The sequence below is a fragment of the Phoenix dactylifera genome, chromosome 4, assembly GCF_009389715.1.
Source record: "Phoenix dactylifera cultivar Barhee BC4 chromosome 4, palm_55x_up_171113_PBpolish2nd_filt_p, whole genome shotgun sequence".
Lineage (NCBI taxonomy): Eukaryota > Viridiplantae > Streptophyta > Magnoliopsida > Arecales > Arecaceae > Phoenix > Phoenix dactylifera.
Window position 1 is genome coordinate 16,197,206 of NC_052395.1, and position 21,513 is coordinate 16,218,718.

At 40.5% G+C, this 21,513-nt stretch overlaps 2 protein-coding genes across 2 annotated transcripts; one reads left to right on the plus strand and one right to left on the minus strand.

Moving 5' to 3' along the window:
- Positions 1-702: 702 nt before the first annotated feature.
- LOC103705635 (origin of replication complex subunit 4) lies at positions 703-15,952 on the minus strand. Its single transcript, XM_008789435.4, has 16 exons — positions 15,846-15,952; positions 15,639-15,729; positions 15,505-15,561; positions 15,336-15,383; positions 12,938-12,988; positions 12,785-12,828; positions 12,591-12,654; positions 12,254-12,340; positions 10,895-10,986; positions 10,709-10,790; positions 10,253-10,338; positions 10,064-10,173; positions 1,799-1,891; positions 1,650-1,714; positions 1,419-1,562; positions 703-1,213 (listed from the first exon to the last, which is right to left on the minus strand). The coding sequence occupies exons 1-16, from the start codon at positions 15,944-15,946 to the stop codon at positions 1,172-1,174; spliced, it is 1,257 nt and encodes a 418-aa protein (XP_008787657.2). The 5' UTR covers positions 15,947-15,952; the 3' UTR covers positions 703-1,171.
- A 2,850-nt stretch (positions 15,953-18,802) lies between these two features.
- Positions 18,803-20,593, plus strand: LOC103705634 (oxygen-evolving enhancer protein 1, chloroplastic-like). Its single transcript, XM_008789434.4, has 2 exons — positions 18,803-19,144; positions 19,603-20,593. The coding sequence occupies exons 1-2, from the start codon at positions 18,899-18,901 to the stop codon at positions 20,359-20,361; spliced, it is 1,005 nt and encodes a 334-aa protein (XP_008787656.2). The 5' UTR covers positions 18,803-18,898; the 3' UTR covers positions 20,362-20,593.
- The last annotated feature ends 920 nt before the right edge of the window (positions 20,594-21,513 follow it).

A 21,513-nucleotide genomic window follows, 5' to 3' on the forward strand; every position in this document is an offset into this window, starting at 1 on the left:
TCTGCTTGCCGGCCTGACCTAACCTAAAGTTGAATCTATCAAAAAAATCCATATATCATTTCTACATGGACATAATGGCAACCAATTTCAATCTTGCTTGATTTAAATGCGAAAGGTAAGAAAGAAACCCATCTTAAGAAAAAATGAATGAAAAATATTTTGAATACCGACTGGCTTTTGGCTCGTCACCAGGTTGATAATCACCATCAGTCAATGAAGCAGTGGATTCATTTGATGAAGCCATTCTTAAGCTGAGCCATAGATTTACAAACAAGAATGATCTAGGGGAATATCAGGAAAGATCTTCAACTTTGATAGGGACCAATATTACCTTGTTCTGCAACACTTAAATCAGACCAAGTCAAGTCAATCTTTGAAATTTTCAAATGGAAGGACCACATTGTGATTGCAGAAATTTTTCAAATGGAAAGTTGTTCTATTTCTTCAAATATCTCACAGAAATATATTAGAATGTCCACTACAAACCTGCTTACCAATGTATGTTGCGACCATTTCAACTTATGAGCTTGAATGCATTTCCAAAATGCATTGATTATGATGAAAATCATATTCAATTGAATGGTTAGCACCTAGCACAAGGAGTATTACGACACAGGTCCTTCCAAGCATGATGCACAAAATTGTGAACATAAAAAATTAGTGTGGAATGATTTGGAATATAACCAAAAACAGGAAAGACAATGGAGAATACAAGATGGCACTTGTTTCAACTTCTGATCTAAGCCAGAATTTGCCATTGGTTTTCACATTTCTACACATTTGTCAGAACAAAGAAAGCATCTAATTGCCCCTTCCTGTGTTTTCCCACTTAGACAACTTGTGTTCAATAAATACTGATAATATTTGACAGTTTACAAGCTGGATGCTAGCCAATCTGGTTGCACTGCATGCATATCTCCATATGCTAGCAAAGCATGATTAAAAAAAATTGTCCATGCATGGAAACTGATTAACATACAAAAAGCATATCAGTCCAAGGAGGAAGCGCATCCAACATCAGCATGTCTTTCCTTCTACTGCAGGTCATTAACAGCTCACTGCCCACAAAGAGAAAGCAAACAATTTTCTCACCTCAAGACCACCAAAGTACCATCGGAGTTGGAGTTCCAGTCAATCAGCAACTTATGGAATAACAGAGAACACCAGCCAGTTACTTGTAACTTTCATGATCGAACAATTTCTGAAGAATAGCCTAGCAGAGCAAACTCAGCTGGGTCAATCTTTTTGACAAAAATATCATGCTACTCCGAATCACATACTAGTACATAATATAGAAAAGATTAATAATCAAAAACTCTTCACTTTTTTAAAGAACTTTCATTGTCCGGATAAAAGTGTCAGGAAAATCAGTTATCTTGATCTCAACTTGCATGCTAGAAATGATAAAAGCAACTCACAGGACAAGAAGAGTTTGACTTCAACCCCTGATAAAGTTCACGAGAGGAAATCAAAAGTTTCACAGGGCGAAATTCAATGGATGGAGTCCGTCCCTTGCTGTCAGTAAAACCAATCAATTCCTGTTCTAGAAGATGTTCAAAAGCCTGCAGCATAAAACCAGAAGCTTGTATGTAATTTCAACAACATTCTTGAGGAAACATCTGCTCATTTTGTGAATTGATAATACTCACCCGTAAACAGACATTGTTTGCATAGTTGTCAGAGGTCTTATAAGCATCATGTATAGCTTTATATTCTGCAAAATACGGGACCAACCAAACTCAGCATTTTATTATCTCCAGAGCCAATAGTGTAGCATAGGAGCAAAAAGAAACCTGACCTTTCATTATAGAATTGAAGTTATATGAATTTTGTTCTTTGGTCTCCAACCTGTTCATGCAGACTAATATATATAGCTCTAGGATGGAGGCATCTGCTTGAAAATGTTTCAAATGAGACAACTAGCTCATGATAAAACCTTTGTCAATTTAAAGACAATTATAACAACTTGGGTTATGTGTAATATGAAACGGGTAAATCCACCAACATTCCACACTTGCTGTAAAAAATTTATGCCAACAAAATAGAACATCTTCAATGTTGAAGTACGATATGGACTTTGCATCAGTAAAAGGGCCAAGTCACCACCACACTTCTGGGAAGCATGCATGTTCTGTCAGCAAGAAACAAAAAGTCTATCTACATTTCTTGATATGGTAGTTTCATTGATACTTTCAGATACAATCTCCTGTTTTAGGCACCAGCTTTCATATTTCAAAAACAGGTATTACGGGATAAGGCCTTTTACTTATGGTTGTGCTTATCTAGAGAACAGTCCAGTCATGCCAAATTCTCTAGACAATTTTATTGTGATGTACATTTCCAAATTTACATAAGATTTTCTCATATTAGAAAATCTATCCAACTTTTTTGAGCCTCCATAGATGTTGATTAGGTTGATGATACTAAGAATCAACATTCCACAATTCACCTTTGCAATGAACAATTCACCTTTGATGATACTAAGAATCAACATTCCATGATTGCTCCTCTCCTTAAAAATAGAGAAGCAAGAGTGCATGTTTGATCCAGGACGATCTCCACCCATTCATCATCACTCTCTTCACTTTCTTCGTCATCCATTTCTCTCCAGCACTCGAGAGAGAGTCTCGGATAGTTCGAGAACGCGGTGCCCGAGTCCCATGTGAGAGGGAGAACGCCGTGTCCGAGTCTCAAGCGGGAGGAAGAACGCTGTGCCGAGTCCCATGCACGACGAGCCTTCGCATTTTCGAGTTCCACGCACGACGAGCGAGTCCTATGCATGACGAGCTCGGCGTTCTCTCCAAGCTTCCCCGAGGCATGCATGGGTTTGATTGCGAAAATGTGGAACGCGGGAAGCCACGTTAAGCGGAAGGAAGAAACCTTCTTCCGAGCCATCTCGAATCAGGCACGGCCCCCGTTGTGAGGATGTGGGATGTGGGGAAGCCAGTGAGAAGTAGTAGCCTGAGTCTTACGTCAATCAGTTGGAGGGAAAGACAAACAAAAGCCGGAGTCTGGAGGAAAAAGAGGGAGAGGGTTTTGGAGTTTTAAAATGTGAATGTAAGCTTCTGTGGCAAAAAGGGGGAATGCCTGTAACAGAGAGCTTGGGAAGAGAGAGCTTATAACAGAGAGCTTGGAACAGAGAGCTTGGGAGAGAGAGAGAGAGAGCCACCTAGGTGTGCAAGAGCTCTTCCCAATAAAACCCATTGTTCCCAAGACGTTTCTCTCTCCTGTTTTGACGATCCTACCTCCCTTGTTCGGATCAAGTTTTGGTATCAGAGCTAAAGATTCTCACCTGTGCATAGTTCTAACCAAATCCGGCTACCAGGCAACCGGCGAACCTTTCTCCGTCTTGGAAGTTCATCGTCGGCCAACAAGGAAGGCCAAACCTTCATCGTCGATGTCCACCTACATCGAGCAAGCACCGGACCAGCTTGACCTTACCACAAAGGTTGATCGGCTGGCCAGCCAGCTAGAGTCCATCATTGCGTGGATCCAAACCCGGACACCCCCTCTGCCACCGGCGGAGGCCAAAGAGAATGACGGTGATTTTCCTCTACCGAGGGTGCGCATAATGGCCACCAAAAACAAGACTGAGGGCACCTCGGTTTTGAAGGAGGACGACGACCACGACCTTGATGGTGCAAGCATAACGACGCTGACAGAAGGGAGGTCTCGACCTTTTAAAGTCGAGGCTAGAATTGACATTCCGATGTTCGACGGCACCGCCGATGCGGAGATGTTAGATTCCTGGATAGATCAACTAGAGACTTCTTCACCCTTCATGGATTTAGTAGCAACGAGAAAGTCATGTTTGCACGGCTTAAACTATCAAGCCATGCATTGGCTTGGTGGAACTCCTACCTGAAGGACAATAGTGACAAGGAGGTGACCTGGGGAGAATTCTCTCGTCTGCTCCGCCAGGAATTCTACCCAATGGGATACTCGCAAGATCTTCCGCTAGCACAACCTTAAACAGCGCCATAACCAAATCGTGCAAGAGTACACCACCGAGTTCCGACGCCTAGCGGTGATGCTGGGCATCTCCCTTGACAATGAAGATGTCTTCACCAAATATGTGGCTGGTCTGCATCGACAAATTCAGAACAAGCTACGGCTGTACAATGCGACTGACGTCTCCAGTGCCAGTGGCATTGCCATGGCTATCGAGTTAAAGAACAAACCCGACGGACAGAAGGGCTCCGAAGGCGTCCAGAAAGGAACTTCTAACCATTTCCGTTACAAGAAGCACACCCGAAAAGGTAAAACTTCCTCTTCGTCGAATGTTGACAAGTTCTGCGAACACTGCAAAATCGCAGGACATGAAAAGGAAAAATGTTGGAAACTTCATCTAGAACTTTTCCCAAAGAAGTGGAAGAAAGATGACAGGAGCAAACGTACAACGGCAGCGGCGGTCTCCACCGACACTGTCGAACTCGGGCAGGTCAAAGGTGTGGATAAGGGTTTGTCTCGGATGGCTAGGCCAAAGGAGATAGCCTCGAACCTGCTGACCGTACTCGATAAGGAGGAACTGTTCACCCTACGGATTCAGGTGAAACAAGAGGTGATTGAAGCCATCATCGATACCGGCAGTCAAAAGAACCTGATCTCGGCAAGCTTAGTTCAAAAACTGGGCTTGGAAATGACACGGCATCCATGACCATACCCGCTTGGATGGATCCAGAAAGACGTGGAGCTTAAGATTAATCGACAGTGCAAGTTTCAATTCACCATAACCAACTAGTACATTGAGGAGGTAACATGCGAGGTGGTTCCCCTCGACATTTGCCAAGTGATCTTCGGCAGCCCCTACCTCTGGGAGCGTGATGCCATCTATTTTTGGCGCATCCTGAAGTATCAGTTCGAAAAAGATGGGAAGAAATACATCATCAACAAGGACAAGGCAAGCCAGGCCGTCGATCTAGTGACTGCCTGCCAGGCGAGGAGAATGGTGAACGCTTGCCAAAAGTTTGTACTAGTGATGATCCGCCCGTTAGAACTTGAACGCAAGGTATCTGTACTAACCTTGTCTTGTAGAGAGTTGGAGAGTCAGTTGGGAAAACTACTCGGCGAGCATGCAAGCCTTTTTGAAGAGGCTTGCAGTTTACCACCCAAGCGGGCAGTAGAACATGACATCCAGCTCGTCTCCGACTCTACGCTTCCTAACCTCGGCATGTACCATAACTCAGTGTTAGAAAATGAGGAGATCAAGCGGCAAGTGAACGAACTGCTCGAAGGCGGTGTTATCAAACCGAGCAATTCCCCCTGCGGCTCGCCGGTGGAGCTTGTGCCGAAGAAAGATGGGGGGTGGCGAATGTGTATAGACTATCGCGCTCTTAATAAGATCACTATCAAGAATCGGTACCCTCTTCCATGCATCAATGACTTGCTGGATCAGCTGAAGCACCCGACCATCTTCACCAAGCTGGACATGAAATCTGGATATTACCAAGTCCGGATCCGCGATGACGACACTTGGAAGACCGCGTTCAAAACGCGGCAGGGGCTTTTCGAGAGGCTAGTGATGCCATTCGGACTCTGTAATGCCCCCTCCACCTTCATGCGGCTGATGAACGACGTTCTGTGGCCTTACATCGACAACTTCGTCATCGTATGCCTCGACGACATCCTGATTTATAGCCGCTCATGGGAGGAGCACCTGACACATGTGCGGAAGGTGTTCGAACTACTGGAACAGCATCAGTTGTGTCTGAATCGCAAGAAATGCGAGTTCGGAAAACGAACCTTAGTGTATTTTGGGTTCGTGGTGGGCGACGGCGAGTTACAAGTCGACCCCGACAAAGTGAAGGCGATCAGAGGGTGGCTAAGACCCTGGTCTGTGACTGAAGTCCGGAGCTTCATGGGCGCTTGCCAGTACCTCTAGAAATTCATCCGGAACTTCTCTGTTTTAGCCTCCCCGTTGCATGCATTGACGAAGGCAAACCAAAAGTTCGAGTGGGCTCCGAAGCATGAGGACACTTTTCTCCTATTAAAGAAGAAGATCAGCGAGGCACCTATTCTCGCCTTGCCCAATCTCCAGAGGCCATTCGAGCTCGAGGCACACGCGTTAGGGTATCCCATGGGAGCTGTGCTAATACAGGAAGGATGGCCGGTGGCGTATCATTATGAGATGTTCCAAGGAGCCCAAAAAAATTACCCGACATATGACAAGGAGTTGCTTGCTCTACATCAGGCAGTGAAACACTGGCGAGTCTATCTCTTGGGCAAAGAAACAGTGGTACACACCGACCATCGGCCGCTCCAATATTTGCAAGCTCAGTCCAGGTTGCAACAAGCGCGTCATATGAAATGGATGACATACCTCCAATAGTTCAACCTGGTGATCAAGTACAAGAAAGGCATACACAACAAAATGGCTGACATGCTATCGAGACTGCTGGCCATAGCCCTTTGCCTGTCGATGGTTATGCAGGTGCAACCAACCATCCATGAGGAGTACACCGGCTGGTATGCAGAGGATCCTGATTTTCAGGGCGCATTAGCAGATATTAAAGCAAAGAGGCCAACCGAGTTTGCCCTACGGGATAAGCTCCTCTACAAAGGAGTGTTGCTCTGCGTACCATGGGCGGCCGAACATGTGCAATGGATACAGGAGGCGCACACCTCGAAGGTAGCTGGCCACTTTGGAGTCATGAAGACTCTGTAGAATCTCCAGTGACATGTCTTTTGGCCACAGATGCAACAAGACGTGGTCCGATTTGTGAAGGGCTGCATGTTGTGCTGCATGTTGTGAAGGCCGCCCAGTTGGGTTATACACCCCATTGCCCGTCCCGACACGCCCATGAGAAAGTTTCTCTATGGACTTCTTGGGTGGCCTTCCAAGGACGCGGTGAGGACATGACTACCTATTTGTAGCAGTCGATAGGTTCTCAAAAATGGTGGTGCTCATGCCTTGCAAAAAGACTATCACAGGTGGCGGCACGGCTCTTCTTTTAGAATGTGTGGAAAAACTTCGAGCTTCCCGGCTCGATTATTTCCGACTGCGACAGTCATTTCCTAAGCAAGTTCTAGTGTTCTCTACGGGCCAAGATGGACATGAAGCTTAAACGGAGCACGGCCTTCCATCCACAAATGGATGGACAGACCAAGGTAGTCAACCGGACTATTGTGCATCTTCTTCAGGGCTACAATGCTCGACATCCTAAAACTTGGGACGAAAGCATTGCTCTCCTACAATTTGCCATCAACCACACAGTGCACAACTCGACTAACAAAGCTCCAGCCGAAGTTTGCCTGGGCTTTCTACCACAAAGTCCTTTCGACTTGGAGTTCACGATCAGGACTACACCACAAACCACCAGTGAAGAAGGTGATATGGTAAGGGCACAACACTTCTTGGAGAACATCAGAAGAGTGCACCAACAAGTGGAGCAACAGCTACAGAAGGCCCAGCAAAAGTATAAGGAACGTCATGATCGGCACCGAGTCAAAGGTGATTTTCAGGTGGGCGATCTTGTTTGGTTGCATTTAGAAAAGAGGCGTCTGAAAGGTGAAGGCAAAAAGCTCAAACCCATCCATTATGGACCTTTTAAGATTCTCCGAAAGATCGGCGACAACGCTTGCCAATTAGAGCTTCCAGTTTATATGGAAATGTACTCGGTTGTCAATGTCAAGAAGTTGAAGCCCTTCGGGCTGTCAATGCTAGACGATGAGCCCAAAGTGACATTGCCAACTATGGAGGACTTGGTGACCGAACAGGAGACTATATTGCCTGAAGACACTATCTTAGAGAGGAAGACGACCACAACCAGGCGCAGCATCAGAGAGACCTTCCGAGTTGGACGAAAGGGCCAGCGTCCCAGTGAAGCAAAATGGTTCTCAAAGAAAACTGAAAAATCTTAGTTTCTCCACCTCCAGTTCTAGAACCAACAGGAGCTGACTCCTCCCAAAGAAGGGGAATCGTGATCCGGGACGATTTCCACCCATTCATCATCACTCTCTTCACTTTCTTCGTCATCCATTTCTCTCCAGCACTCGAGAGAGAGTCTCGGATAGTTCGAGAATGCGGTGTCCGAGTCCCATGCGGGAGGAAGAACGTCGTGTTCGAGTCTCAGGTGAGAGGAAGAACGTTGTGCCGAGTCCCATGCACGACGAGCCTTCACATTTCCAAGTTCCACGTACGATGAGCGAGTCCCATGCATAACGAGCTCGGCATTCTCTCCGAGCTTCCCCGAGGCATGCATGGGTTTGATTGCAAAAACGTGGGACGCGGGGAGCCACGTTAAGCGGAAGGAAGAAACCTTCTCAATAGACATCACGAATCAAGCGCGACTCCCATTGCAGGAACGTGGAACGCGGGGAGCCACGTTAAGCGAGAGGAAGAATCATTCTTCCGAGCCATCTCGAATCAGGCACAACCCCCGTTGTGAGGACGTGGGACGTGGGGAAGACAATCAGTTAGAGGGAAAGACAAATAAAAGCTGGAGTCTGGAAGGAAAAGAGCGAGAGGGTTTTGGAGTTTTAAAATGTGAATGTAAGCTTCTGTGGCAAAAAGGAGGAGTGCATGTAACAGAGAGCTAGGGGAGAGAGAGCTTGGAACAGAGAGCTTGGGAGAGAGAGAGAGCCACCTAGGTGTACAAGAGCTCTTCCCAATAAAACCCATTGTTCCCAAATTTTTCTCTCTCCTATTTTGACGATCAGAACGAAATAAAACCCATTGTTCCCAAATTTTTCTCTCTCCTGTTTTGACGATCAGAACGAAGGCTTTGCGATCCTACCTCCCTCGTTCGGATCAATGTTTCTTCCAACACTAGCGATATGTCATGTAATGAACCATATGAGGATAGAAGTTGTATAGCTTTGTTCCCTTATACTTGACTTATATGACATGTTTACTATATGTTGGAAACTGATTTTACATGTTAATAGCAGAATATGGTCATTACATGATTTCTCAATTCAAGATTTCCAATTAAATTTGAATTTCAATTATGACTGACAATGCTACAAACATAAAATCTCATAATTAATAAGATCATCAAAATAAAAATTGCAAAACTATTTCAGAAGCATTGTCAACAAATTTACAGAAGAAAGTTGAAGCTCAATATAGCAGAGACTTTAGTGGAATTATGTTTATTGCATAACCACCAAGGGATAGGGAGACAAGGGTGGAAACAATAATTTAGACAAATTTTAAAAAAAAACATTGCAGACTATTTTGATTTTATGAGAAAATGTTATAACTACTTGTAAAATAAGATAACTAATCTATGCATGGCTTTTCCTAACTCACATGATGCATATGAACAAAATACAGCTAAAGATCATGCTAGGGATTGTGGATAACTGCTCATGTCTCTCTACACATTATATTAGTAAGAACACTCTGTATTTACAAGAAGGGCACAAGGTTTGGAGCACTTGCTGATGGTGTAGAAGTAACTGATAAAATGAGAATTCACGTAATGCAATGTAGAATTTAGGTAATTCTGAGGAAACTCATGGAAGCTTATTCTCTGATGTATTCAGAATCTTAAGTACACAGAACATCATTTTACCTAAATCTGCAACTGGAAATGCTTAAATGGCAGATGCAGCCCTTGATAGGAAAGAAAGGTAAAGACAGAACTTGAGACCATAGTATAAATGATGAGTGTGTTTCCAGCTACATAAGTGGTTACAGTCATGGATACTCATGTAAATTACAGGACAACAAATATGACAGTCTTCAATTAAATCACTGGATATCACACATATAGAGGAAAAAAAAAAAAGCAAGCGAAGAATTTGCATGTTGTTGTTTTATATTCTAATCCCAATAGAGTTGTTTCATTGGCATCAATAAATGCAAGTAGCCTGCTTAAGGTCATGTCATAACATTTGATCTATAGAAATTGCATCAGGCTTAACCAGAAAGATACAGAAGCAAACTTTCAAACACAATCCATTATCTGCTGGCCATGCCAAATTTATAATTGACATCTTCACATTAGAATAACAATGAAATGCTTCAAGTGTTGAGCTGAAAATCAGATGTAGGCCTTTAGGGGGAAAAATCATCTAATAATAAATAATTCACAAGTCATATATCCGAGTGACCAACCTTTAAGGTTGTCAATCTTGGGTTGCCTGTAAGTACATAAATATGCACTTTTGAAGTTTTCCAGTGAGAGCAATCCAGACTCCATATCCATGTACGACACGGCCCGGAATCTGAAATAGATTTTTCTAGAGCTAAAGTTTAAACAAAAAAATGCCGAGAAGGATAAATTTGCAATATGGGAGAACTTACAGGAGCCTCAACAAGTTGCTAACTGATCCATCAACATCTAACAGTGAATCGACGATTTCTTTGAACTTCTTGTCACTTAAAATATTCTGTAACATGTCAAGGGCTTATTTAAAATTTCCAGGATTCTTTGCTAGGAATAACTTCTTACCTTTTCTAGCATTAGCCAAACAGTTAACAAACTCTAGAAAAAGCACAAGGGAAGAAAAGGTATTTGCTATGATACTACCATGTAAACATTCAGAAAGATTAGTGACGTCAAACAAGCACAAATAGTACCTCAAAAGCCAACAACTTGGATGATGACTAATTTTTGCATGAAGATACCACCATGCAAATTGGAGCAAGAACTAATACTTCATTGGTTTCAAATTATCATAAATATTATTCATAGGCTGTTTAGAAAACCTGGTTGGTATTGTTTCAAGTGTCCCAATGAAATGCTCAAAAGAAGGATACAGAGAGCCTTGTGTTGAATTCTGTGACATACTTTGAAGGAAAACTTGAATCTTTTGGCAAATGCAGTAAGTATTCCAATAATCTGCACACCACATGGGAGGAAGACAACAAGGATTATTGTGGAGCAGGTTGGAAGAACATTCAGCATAGATATCCAAATTTTGTGAGAGGATATGAAGGAACCACCTTTGTATGTCTTCTTTTGAGGGAGGAACAAAAAGGAGTTTCCTGTGAGAGAACCGAGATCTAATTCTTTTTTCCAGAAGTTGGTCTGCATCCTTGAAAAAAAAAAAGAAAAAAAAAACTTGAAGTAATAAGTCTAGCAACACCACTAATCCGATAAGTAAGATCACCTAGGTACAGTAATTGGAAATTACATAATATCAAATCACTATCTATCTTAAGAGCTAACAAGGTTATTCATAGGCACATTCGTATTGAACCTACATGTCATGGAACATATGCAGTTTCTAGATCAACATGCTTACAAATCAATTTGCTACCAATGGCATTTACTTTTGAAGTCTTGTTTCCTACTCTAAGGCCTTCCTGAGCTTTGTCTAGCTGTAGTTTACTGTTGTTTCCTTCTAAATAATTCTATCTTGATCATTAAGAAATTCTTCATACATATAGAGGAAAAGGTATTATGTCCATTGCCCCATCCCACTGCTGAGTAATCACTCTTCCATAAGATTATGTCAGTCATGTCAACTATGGTGAGGGCAGTACAGTTACTGATCATTAGCCAGCCCAGATGCTCCTCTGCCACAGGTGCCATGCTGTAAGTAATAGTTAGCCCAAATTCCTCCTTTTCCAGATCCAAACATCTGTTAGTGTATGCTAAAGTATCTGCTCTACCAAGCTGGTAATCCACTCCCACAATGAATGGGTGACACAAAAAGCCTCCAGGATGCTATTAGCTCATCCAAAGGTGTGTGCACACTAGATGACAGCTTAAGAGCATTACGAGAATAATTAAAGAATACTCAAGTAGTCAAGTCTGTAGGCTGCTAGCAGCCAGTTTCCAAAAACAATGAATTTAAGCATTTCGGATTTTATAAATAGGAGTTAATACCAAAACACATGGAACTGCACCCACCTGAGGATGCAAATGATGTTGCAGAGAGTTTGGTAATTAGAGATATATGATTCAACCATGAAAGAGGCAATTATAGAGCAAACAATACAAAGCAGAAGAGGCAACATATAGCAATACATCAAATCACATAAATTCTTATTTCCAATTTTTCAAACATTACACGTTTATCATGTGTCTGAAGATACCAAAAAAAAGATGACAAATTGGATCCATTAGAAACTTGCTTTTCATTGTTTGGGCATTCTGGCATGCAATAAAAAAAAAAATTACTTCTGCCTATTTGAAAGTCTCTAAAGTCTAACTATTCTCTAACCTAGTCAGAGCCTTATATGCATCATCATGGTCTCATGGCATGTTATTTAAAACAATGATCATCATATAACCAGCAGATAACCATTTAAATACAATTTTAACACCCTCATTTCATTCTAGTGTAAGTCCCATACCAAGCGACAACTCACACCAATGACTACAGCCTGAGAATTAAGAGTTTGCATTGCATCTAGCAAGCTATAGAGCAACCGCTGCTTTCCCTGCAAATCAGAAATAGAGTTAATTTTACTCATCAGATTAGTATATTGGCATCATAATTGGTAGTATTGAATAGGGCAAATTCTGCATTCTATATTTTATATTATAAAACACAAAGAACATCTGATACAAAATCATCACAGCATTGCAAAGACTGATATTTGACATATGCATGACTAATTATAAAAAATATTCAAATAGAAAATGACTTTTGAAAAACTTGGTAGCGAATATATTTATTTATCAGTTTACCTGAGTGAAGAGGTCAAATTCATCTAATACGAAAATGACCGTCTTGTGAGCTAAACCACACTCTCTGGCAAAAAAAAAAGGGTCATTGAAATGAGAGAGGGAAATTGATCCAACCAAGACAAAGTAGCAAATTACAAAAAGTTGCTAAGTATAACCGTCATATACAAAATGCACATCTGATTATTTGCACTCACCGTAACATGTCTATCATGAACTGAGAGTTATCATCAGATGAGGCCTGTAAAGAGATCATAATTGTAAGAAGCACAAGACTTTCTTATCTTACAATATGATATATATCATACTATTTTCAGCCCTCGAACAACAGAATGAAAGTTCAGAACTACCATTTTAGAGAATAATAGTTGGTGCTCCATGCATAATTGCCTAGCAATTTCCTTGAAGATCAACAAAAATGCCTAGTGAGATAATAAAAACTAAAACAGGAAACATTTCATGATATCTCAAATTAGAAGAAATAAAATAAAAGGCATACTTGTATAAGACGGATCAAGGGCAAATGTTCAAGAATGAAAGGAGGCACCATTTTATGCATGCCTAACCAAAAAGTTCATCTATTTATTGGAACATCTTAGTAAAATGTAAGGTAACTTAAAATTGTCTTCCAAACAAATTATTTTCCAGTGGATATTATTCATTATTTTTCTAATCTATCAATCAGGGAAAGGGAAGAAAGGAAAAATAACAAGCATGGGATATATTTATCTTTAAAAAAGAAAACGATAACCAAGATAAATGTATATTCTCCAAAATCACAAGAGTTGGTCTCTGCTCCTTGAAAAATATAAAAACATTAACAAGTTAGAAAGCCAAGTTCATGCATATGAAACATATAGACACATGATATAAACTTATTAAGATAATGAAGAGACCAGGGATAGTTTTAGATACAGAATCGCAACCACCATACATGCATCATATAAGGCCATGCATAGTTCCTCCTACAAAATATGTCAACCACGACTTGTGCCATCGCTTTCATATTTAATATAGTAATTCACCAAAAATCATCTAAAGGATTAGCATAAAGATATGAATGAATAAGTATCTAGATGACATGAGTTGAGTGATAAATATAGACTAAATAAGTCCTTAGTCATCACAGGATCTTAAAAACAAAGGCATTTCACAAGCAAACAAGGGTCTCACTGAAGATTTCTGAATTGAGATGATGTGCAACAAGAATGATAATTCTAATATAAAAATAAGAAAACGAATCAAAAATTCTCATGAGTTAACATGAAGGCCCAATCAGTCTCTGAATGCATCCATATTCTAGCTTCTACAGGTGTAAGCATAATGCAATTATAGTCCTAGTGACTTAAAAAATGTGAAAAATTGATAGAATACAAAAGGCTTATACAAGATTTTTTTAATTTCACCATTTTGGTGCATTCTAACTTTTAAGTAGAAATCCACTATAATGGACTATATGATTTGTACAGATCATGTATTTTTTTTCCTTCTTATAATTTGACCTGTCTCTTCAGAAATGGCTTGAATTGCATAAACAAATCGAGCAACATTCTGATTTGCACCTTTCATGGGTATCAAAAGAATTCTAGTAACTTTCCCATCACAGTCTTAAGACACAGAATTGATGCAAGAAAGAGAGCTGAACTTCATTCCATTGTTGTTAAAATTTTATGACTCATGATGTGGATATTACTATCCAGATCAAAATGACCTGAACAATCCAGATCCCATCCCTAGATAAGGATTAGTTTAGTATCACTAGATTTAGATCCTTATGATGGACAATAAAGACATGTGGATCACAGGATCCAACTTGATTATGTTATTTACATGTTAAATCATGGGTACACCCATTTTCTATGATTTCTTTGACTATGTGGTTCTTAAATTACTTTTCACTAATAAATCCTAAATAGTAAAATTAGCAAGTTTGTTATTGGTGTTCATAGAGTTAAAAATAAGATGCAAGTTTTTTTAAAAAAATTTACAGCCATATGTGTTCTCACTTGGCCCTTGTGGTTACTATGGAGTCATTTTGTTTGGTTCTATGTAACACTGCGTTTCCCATACCTCAAACCTCCTATACCAGAATTCACTCATTTAAAGAGCGTTTGATTAGTGCAATGTGCCCCACCATCTGTGCGCTTTGACTATGTGGTTCTTAAATTCCTTTTCACTAATAAATCCTAAATAGTAAAATTAGCAAGTTTGTTATTGGTGTTCATAGAGTTAAAAATAAGATGCAAGCTTTTTTAAAAAAATTTACAGCCATATGTGTTCTCACTTGGCCCTTGTGGTTACTATGGAGTCATTTTGTTTGGTTCTATGCTATGTTTGATCTATCAAGAGAAGTTTTCAGTTGATGCTGTAAAAATTCCAAAGTAAGAGTGCAGATCTACATACTTTCAAAACATTCTTCATTCTTCCACATGTGTCAGGTATTGCAATCCACAAAACCTAGATCAACACCCAATATGCTTCATGGTGGAAATAATGGTTTCAGTCGGTCCACTTAACTACTGCATGCATAACTGTTACTTAGGATTCCTTTTTTTCCCAATTTTTTTAATTATATTTTGTTTCCATCCATCTTTTTTTTTTCTAAATATGATTCTAAATCAATCTTTGAACAGAACAGAAAAAGGAAAGGAATCTAATGTACACTCCATGCTATCATACCAATCATAACAAGAAGTAATTATTAGATCAATTCTAGGAAGGAAAAAAAGATTTATATAAGGATCCAACCTTGAGCGCACAATTGCCATCGCTGTGCAGCAGCCCGTTCAATCTGATCTGAAACACGCACACCCGCCCCCATTCAATTACACAATACTTATCTTGCAATCACACAGACCCCAAAGAACAACAAGAACCAAATGCACTAAAAAAATAACATATCAAAATGGGGTTGTACCACAGAGATCGCGTCAGGGTGTTCAGCCTTTAAATCCTCAAGAACCAATTCCACCACCTAGAATCCAAGAACAATTAGAGATACAAGTAGCAAAGATATACAGTATCAAATGTATAAAAAGACGTGTTTATCACCGCAATTTTTCCGGAGCCGCGGGGACCGAGGAGGAGGACGGAGTTGTTGCAGGCCTCTGCGATGGAACTGGAGATGAGGAACCTCAGCTTGCTGTAATGGAATGGGAAAAAACAAAGGCGACGCCTTTAATAACTTCTTGAGGGAAATTTTCACGGGAATCGAAGGGAAAACATAGGGCTTGATCGGAGGAGGAGAAGGAAAGGGACCTGTAGTTGCTCTCGGGGGAGGATTTGAAGGCGGCATGGGCGAAGGTAGGGCTGCAGAGCCGCCGCCGGAGAAGGGCTTGCGCTTTCCCCGCCACCGTCATGGCTTCCCCTCGCACTTGGGCGGGAAGCAGCGAGCCTTGTGCGGCATTTATATTTAGCCATATCGGTACGTACCCGATACGGAGACGAAACGAGATACCGCTTTACCTTGGTCGAGATCGGATGGCTGCATAAGGTTTAAAAGGGTTTTTTTTTTTTTTCATGAATACCCATCTAAATATCAATATTTTTCATAAATATTTTTTCAAAATTTACATTTGTATATATATCCTCGCCAAACACTTATTTTACTATTCTATTTTTTTAATTCTTATTTTTGCATATATACCCACGCCATCTAACGTCGTTAAAAAATTAACGGCTTCAAATCAAAATGATCAAAATATTTTTAATGGATAAATATGCAAAAAAAATTTATAAAACGATCACGATGAAGAACAAAAAAGTAATTTCAAGATTTTATTTTATTTTTAATTAAAATAAATAAAATTTTTATTAACTATGTTAGAAGAATTGTTATATTAGAAGTATGTGCAAAAACAGTATTTTATAAAAATATAAAAATAAATATAAATTTCTATAAAGTATTCACATAAATTTAAATTTTCAGAAGGATATTCATACAAAAAAAAATCTAATTTAAAACAACGTTAAATCCGAACCACTTGGCCTAACTAAATAGAAAAACTACTCCCAATTTTTTCTACCTCCTCTCTATTTTCCCGCATCTCTGTCGGCCTCTGCTAATAAGAGGTACTTTGGAGGATTATGATGCACTGGTTTGAGGATTAATACTTGCTAACTATTCATGTTTTTATTCACATATTAAAAAAAGATTTATAATTTAACATATTAAAATAAAAAGATCGTATCATATATAAGATGTTATGAAAATTTTAGCCAAGCATCAATTGTGAAACTTGAGATTATGAGATGTGCAGCATGAAACATGTACCATATATTAGCTATAAAATAAATACCACTTCGTGTTTATTGTAAGATCAGTCCAATCACGAAACAATATACACAAACGTATCTATTGTGCCCTCTTTCTTTTCGTTTATTACCGTGCATGTTGCTTTGCAGTTGGACTGGTCCACTAGCTGAGCAAAGGATCTGGTCCAACCAATAATCACTTCTTATCTACTCACCATAAGAGTAGATTTGGACATGAACATCGGGTATCTTAAGCACGTTGTTACTAACCCCCGCCCATGCGCCCCCCCCCCCCCCCCCCCCCCTCTCTTCCAAAATACCATTCCCATGGTTGAACTATTTGCCGCACGGGCTGGGCCATGTTGTCGACAAAGGGGGTTCATCCATGTCATGTCGTGGATCATTGAGACAAAGCCATTCTTGCATGTTAGATATCTTGTTCTCACACCGGCCCAATTCTTAGGTAACTGAGACGGTTGCCTAAAGCTCCGGCCCAAAGAAGATCCATTGTAGGGGAAGCCTCAAAGACAAAACACAAAGAAAAAAAGTCCTCTGAGTTCATCTTAGGCCGGCCCACTACAAGGAAGGCTTCAAAGACAAAACAGAAAGAAAAAAAAAAAAAAAAAGACTCCTTTTAATGAGTTTGCCTTAGGACAACAGGGTGATGGCTAGCCTATTTTGCTCTTATAAATGGTTAGTCAGCCTTTTGGACATATGATCTCTTGAATGCTACAACTAGTATGAGCAACTCAGGGTAGTAGTTTGAGCACATCAGGCTGGGCATGTTAGTCTACTTTTCTTACTGTGTTTGAGGTAAGAAGAAATAGAGACGCCAATTGACTGTTTCCCAAACAAAGTTTATCAAAAATTTTAAATAGGGCCATCAGGATGGTCTGATGCAAAACTATGAACTCATGCATGTAGTTTAGTTCCTTGACCTCTTACTCGAACAAATAGAGCTGAATCAAGTAGCATCCCAATAGATCTTGTGTGGCAGCTGTGTCAATTTTTTATATCCCTTGTCTATTTTCTTAAGGAATAAGTGTAGAACTGCAAGTGAGTTAGGGATGGGCCTAATCCAAATCCAAACTATATTTAAATTAAAAAAATTAAATCCAAACCTAATCCAATACCTTTCAGGATTGGATTGAATAGGTTTTAATATTAAATTAATCAATTCATTGGATTTTTCTTATCAAATCAAGTCAAAAATAACCTGCGCACAAATCATAATAAATATATGTAAAATAATTACCTAACTATATCATAAGCATATTATGCAATAAAAATAGTAACAAGCAAAATATAAATATTATTAAATTTATGTTCTACATGGCGTTTGACCAATAACTAAATATTTATAATAGATAAAATAAATTATTGGTATATTATAACATAAAAAGAAGATTGATTTCTCATATCCAAGGAGAGTCTTCTAATATATAATGTACTAGTTTTGTATCATATGGACTAAAAATTTAAGGATCTAAGTGCAATCCACATCTAAAATGGGTCAAATTTTTAATTCTAGCGTAATCCAAATAATTATGCTCTAGATTGAACTGGATTAATTTTTAGATCGGTTGCGGATTGGAGCGGATCCGATCCATTTGCAGCCTAAAGAAGGTAAAGGACAAACTTATGCTCCTATATGACTCAAAGAGTTCCAAAATCTAATGCTCACGTGTTTCTAACGGAAACCACAGAGGTCAGACATATTACATCCACGTGGCAATCGCAATTCTTTTACGTGACATGGCAACTGCCTATTGGTTGACTACCATGATCCTCCAACTACACTGGCCACATCTGGAAGAGCACCACACGATTAAGAGCGAACAGAGGCATAGACAAGAAAAGAAAAAAAAAACAGAGGCATGGAAGACTGCCACGCGTGAAGCGAGGAAACGAGCACCGTGGCATCGAGAAACCAATGAGAGGGAATCCCTTATCCAATCCTGTCATCCACCACCCAATAATCCCTCGTCTCCCTCACAAAAAGCCTTCCGATAGATTGCTCGGAGGGAGAGGGAGAAGAAGCGAAGCAGAGGAGAACAATGGCAGCGTCGCTCCAAGCCGCGGCTATGTTGATGCAACCGGCAAAGATCGGCGCCACCGGCCGGAGCCTTGCCGGGCAGCAACTGAGAACCTTTTCCCACCTCTCCAAGGCCTTCGGCTTCGAGCCGGCTGGAGCCGGGCTCACTTGCTCGCTCCAGACGGATCTCCGAGACCTGGCTCTGAAGTGCGCCGACGCCACCAAGCTCGCCGGGTTCGCTCTCGCCACCTCGGCCCTCGTCGTTGCGGTAGAAACGATACGCTTCTTTTTGACACATAACCCCTCCCTCAACCCCTGAATCTATAAGTAAAATTTCCCACGGGCTTAAGAGTGCGTCCCGTTTTGAGAAATTAAAACTAGACCCCAGGGAGTTCTTCTTGTGTATGTGTAGCTCAATAACAAATTCTAAATTCATGCGAAGACCCCTCGTCTTGAAGGTTATAGGAGTACAAACCATTGTAATATATGGTTTCCTCTTTTCTGTAGCTCCTAAGATCAATGAAGTTTATAGGGGACATGAGTATCAAAATTTCCTACTTCATTTCATTCTCAAGTGTCATCACTAAAATATTTATGCCTCAAAAAATCGATTCGCGTTTCCATCGCAACCTTCTTATTTTTATGGGTTCCTCTTAACCTTTTTTATAATAAAGAAAAAAAGTTCTTTTGGAGGATACTTCTTATCACCATGGGCACATGAAACAGGGAGCCAACGCAGAGGGAGTGCCCAAGAGGCTGACGTACGATGAGATCCAGAGCAAGACATACATGGAAGTGAAGGGTACCGGCACCGCCAACCAGTGCCCGACCATCGAGGGCGGCGTCGACTCGTTCGCCTTCAAGCCCGGCAAGTACCAGATGAAGAGGTTTTGCCTCGAGCCCACCTCCTTCACCGTCAAAGCCGAAGGTATCAACAAGAACTCCCCAGCCGAATTCCAGAAGACTAAGCTCATGACTCGCCTCACCTACACCCTTGACGAGATCGAAGGCCCCTTCGAGGTCTCTCCCGACGGCGCGGTCAGGTTCCAGGAGAAGGACGGCATCGACTACGCTGCGGTCACCGTCCAGCTCCCGGGAGGCGAGAGAGTGCCGTTTCTCTTCACCATCAAGCAGCTCGTGGCCTCGGGCAAGCCGGAGAGCTTCGGAGGACAGTTCTTGGTGCCGAGCTACCGGGGCTCCTCCTTCCTCGACCCCAAGGGGAGGGGAGGGTCTACTGGTTATGACAATGCCGTGGCTCTGCCGGCCGGAGGGAGAGGCGATGAGGAGGAACTCACCAAGGAGAATATAAAGAACACATCGTCGTCGACCGGGTCGATCACGTTGAGCGTGACCAAGAGCAAGCCGGAGTCCGGGGAGGTGATCGGAGTGTTTGAGAGCCTTCAGCCTTCTGATACGGATATGGGTGCCAAGGTTCCCAAGGATGTCAAAATCCAGGGAATTTGGTATGCACAGCTTGAGTCGTAGAAGCCAGTAGTGTTGTTAAGTGTCAGATTATATCCTTCTCCTGGGCTCTTTCAGCCTTGATTTTTTCTTCTTTTTCTTGAAACTAGAGATATATACATATATATGTATATAGTAAGGTTAATTTCAACCGTGTACTTCCTTCCATCTGAGCTGTTGGACAAATGGTGAAGGTCAAATTTATCTAATCCTCCATGGCTACTACTGTATTTTGGGCACAAGGTGGCAAATTAAATACTTATCTATGTCTTCTTACGTTGGATGAAAAATCCAGCATTTCAGTAGGGGATATTAGTTGGTTGAGTTGGTAAAGTGAGATACCATTATGTTGGGTTCGATCCCATCCCCATAAAGTCTCTAGAGTTTTTTTGGTAATTCAGATGATTTAAATTAAACGAAAAAAGATACATCGATAGGAGTCAGAAAATAAAATATTGCAAAATTGAATGGAAAGATCAGCTAAGAATGCCCATAAAGTGGATTTAGTATGATTTACCACATACCATGCTATCCAATTAGCAACAATGTTATATACGAGGCATTGAAAAATGATGAAGCCTACACTCAGTAAAAGACGAATTAGAAAGCCATTTGATAATCGTAATAGGATCACCTTTCAAATAAATTTATGAAGCCCGTAATGTATGTATAAATTCTCTAGATTCAGAATTATATGTATTGAGATTAATTCCAACCTCCATTTTGCATGAACAATTACAACTTATTAGTGTTGGCTACTCGGATTCTTGCATATATTGAATTAGAACTAGTAAGAGGAAATATTTTTTTCGTATTCTTAATCATCATTATGAAGGATTAATGCTTAAGCATATGACATGCATAAGCTGAAGAATTAGGTTGTTATCCTATCTGGTTAACATTTTTTATTAATTATATTAATTTTTTTTTGCTAATTTTGATTACATTCGTCTTATTTTCACTTTAGTAAGATCAAAAAAGATCTAGATTTGTTCATAAAAAAAAAAAAAAAACCTAGATTTGAGATAGGTTTGATGATTTAGGAAAGAGGCACGTTATATGAGTGACAGACGGACCAAGGCAAGTATGTATAAGTAGGTTAGGCTTCACAAAAATTTTAAAACATAGTTGCTTCTGATGGTGTAAAGTTTGGCGCTGGGGCTGCTTTATTTTACT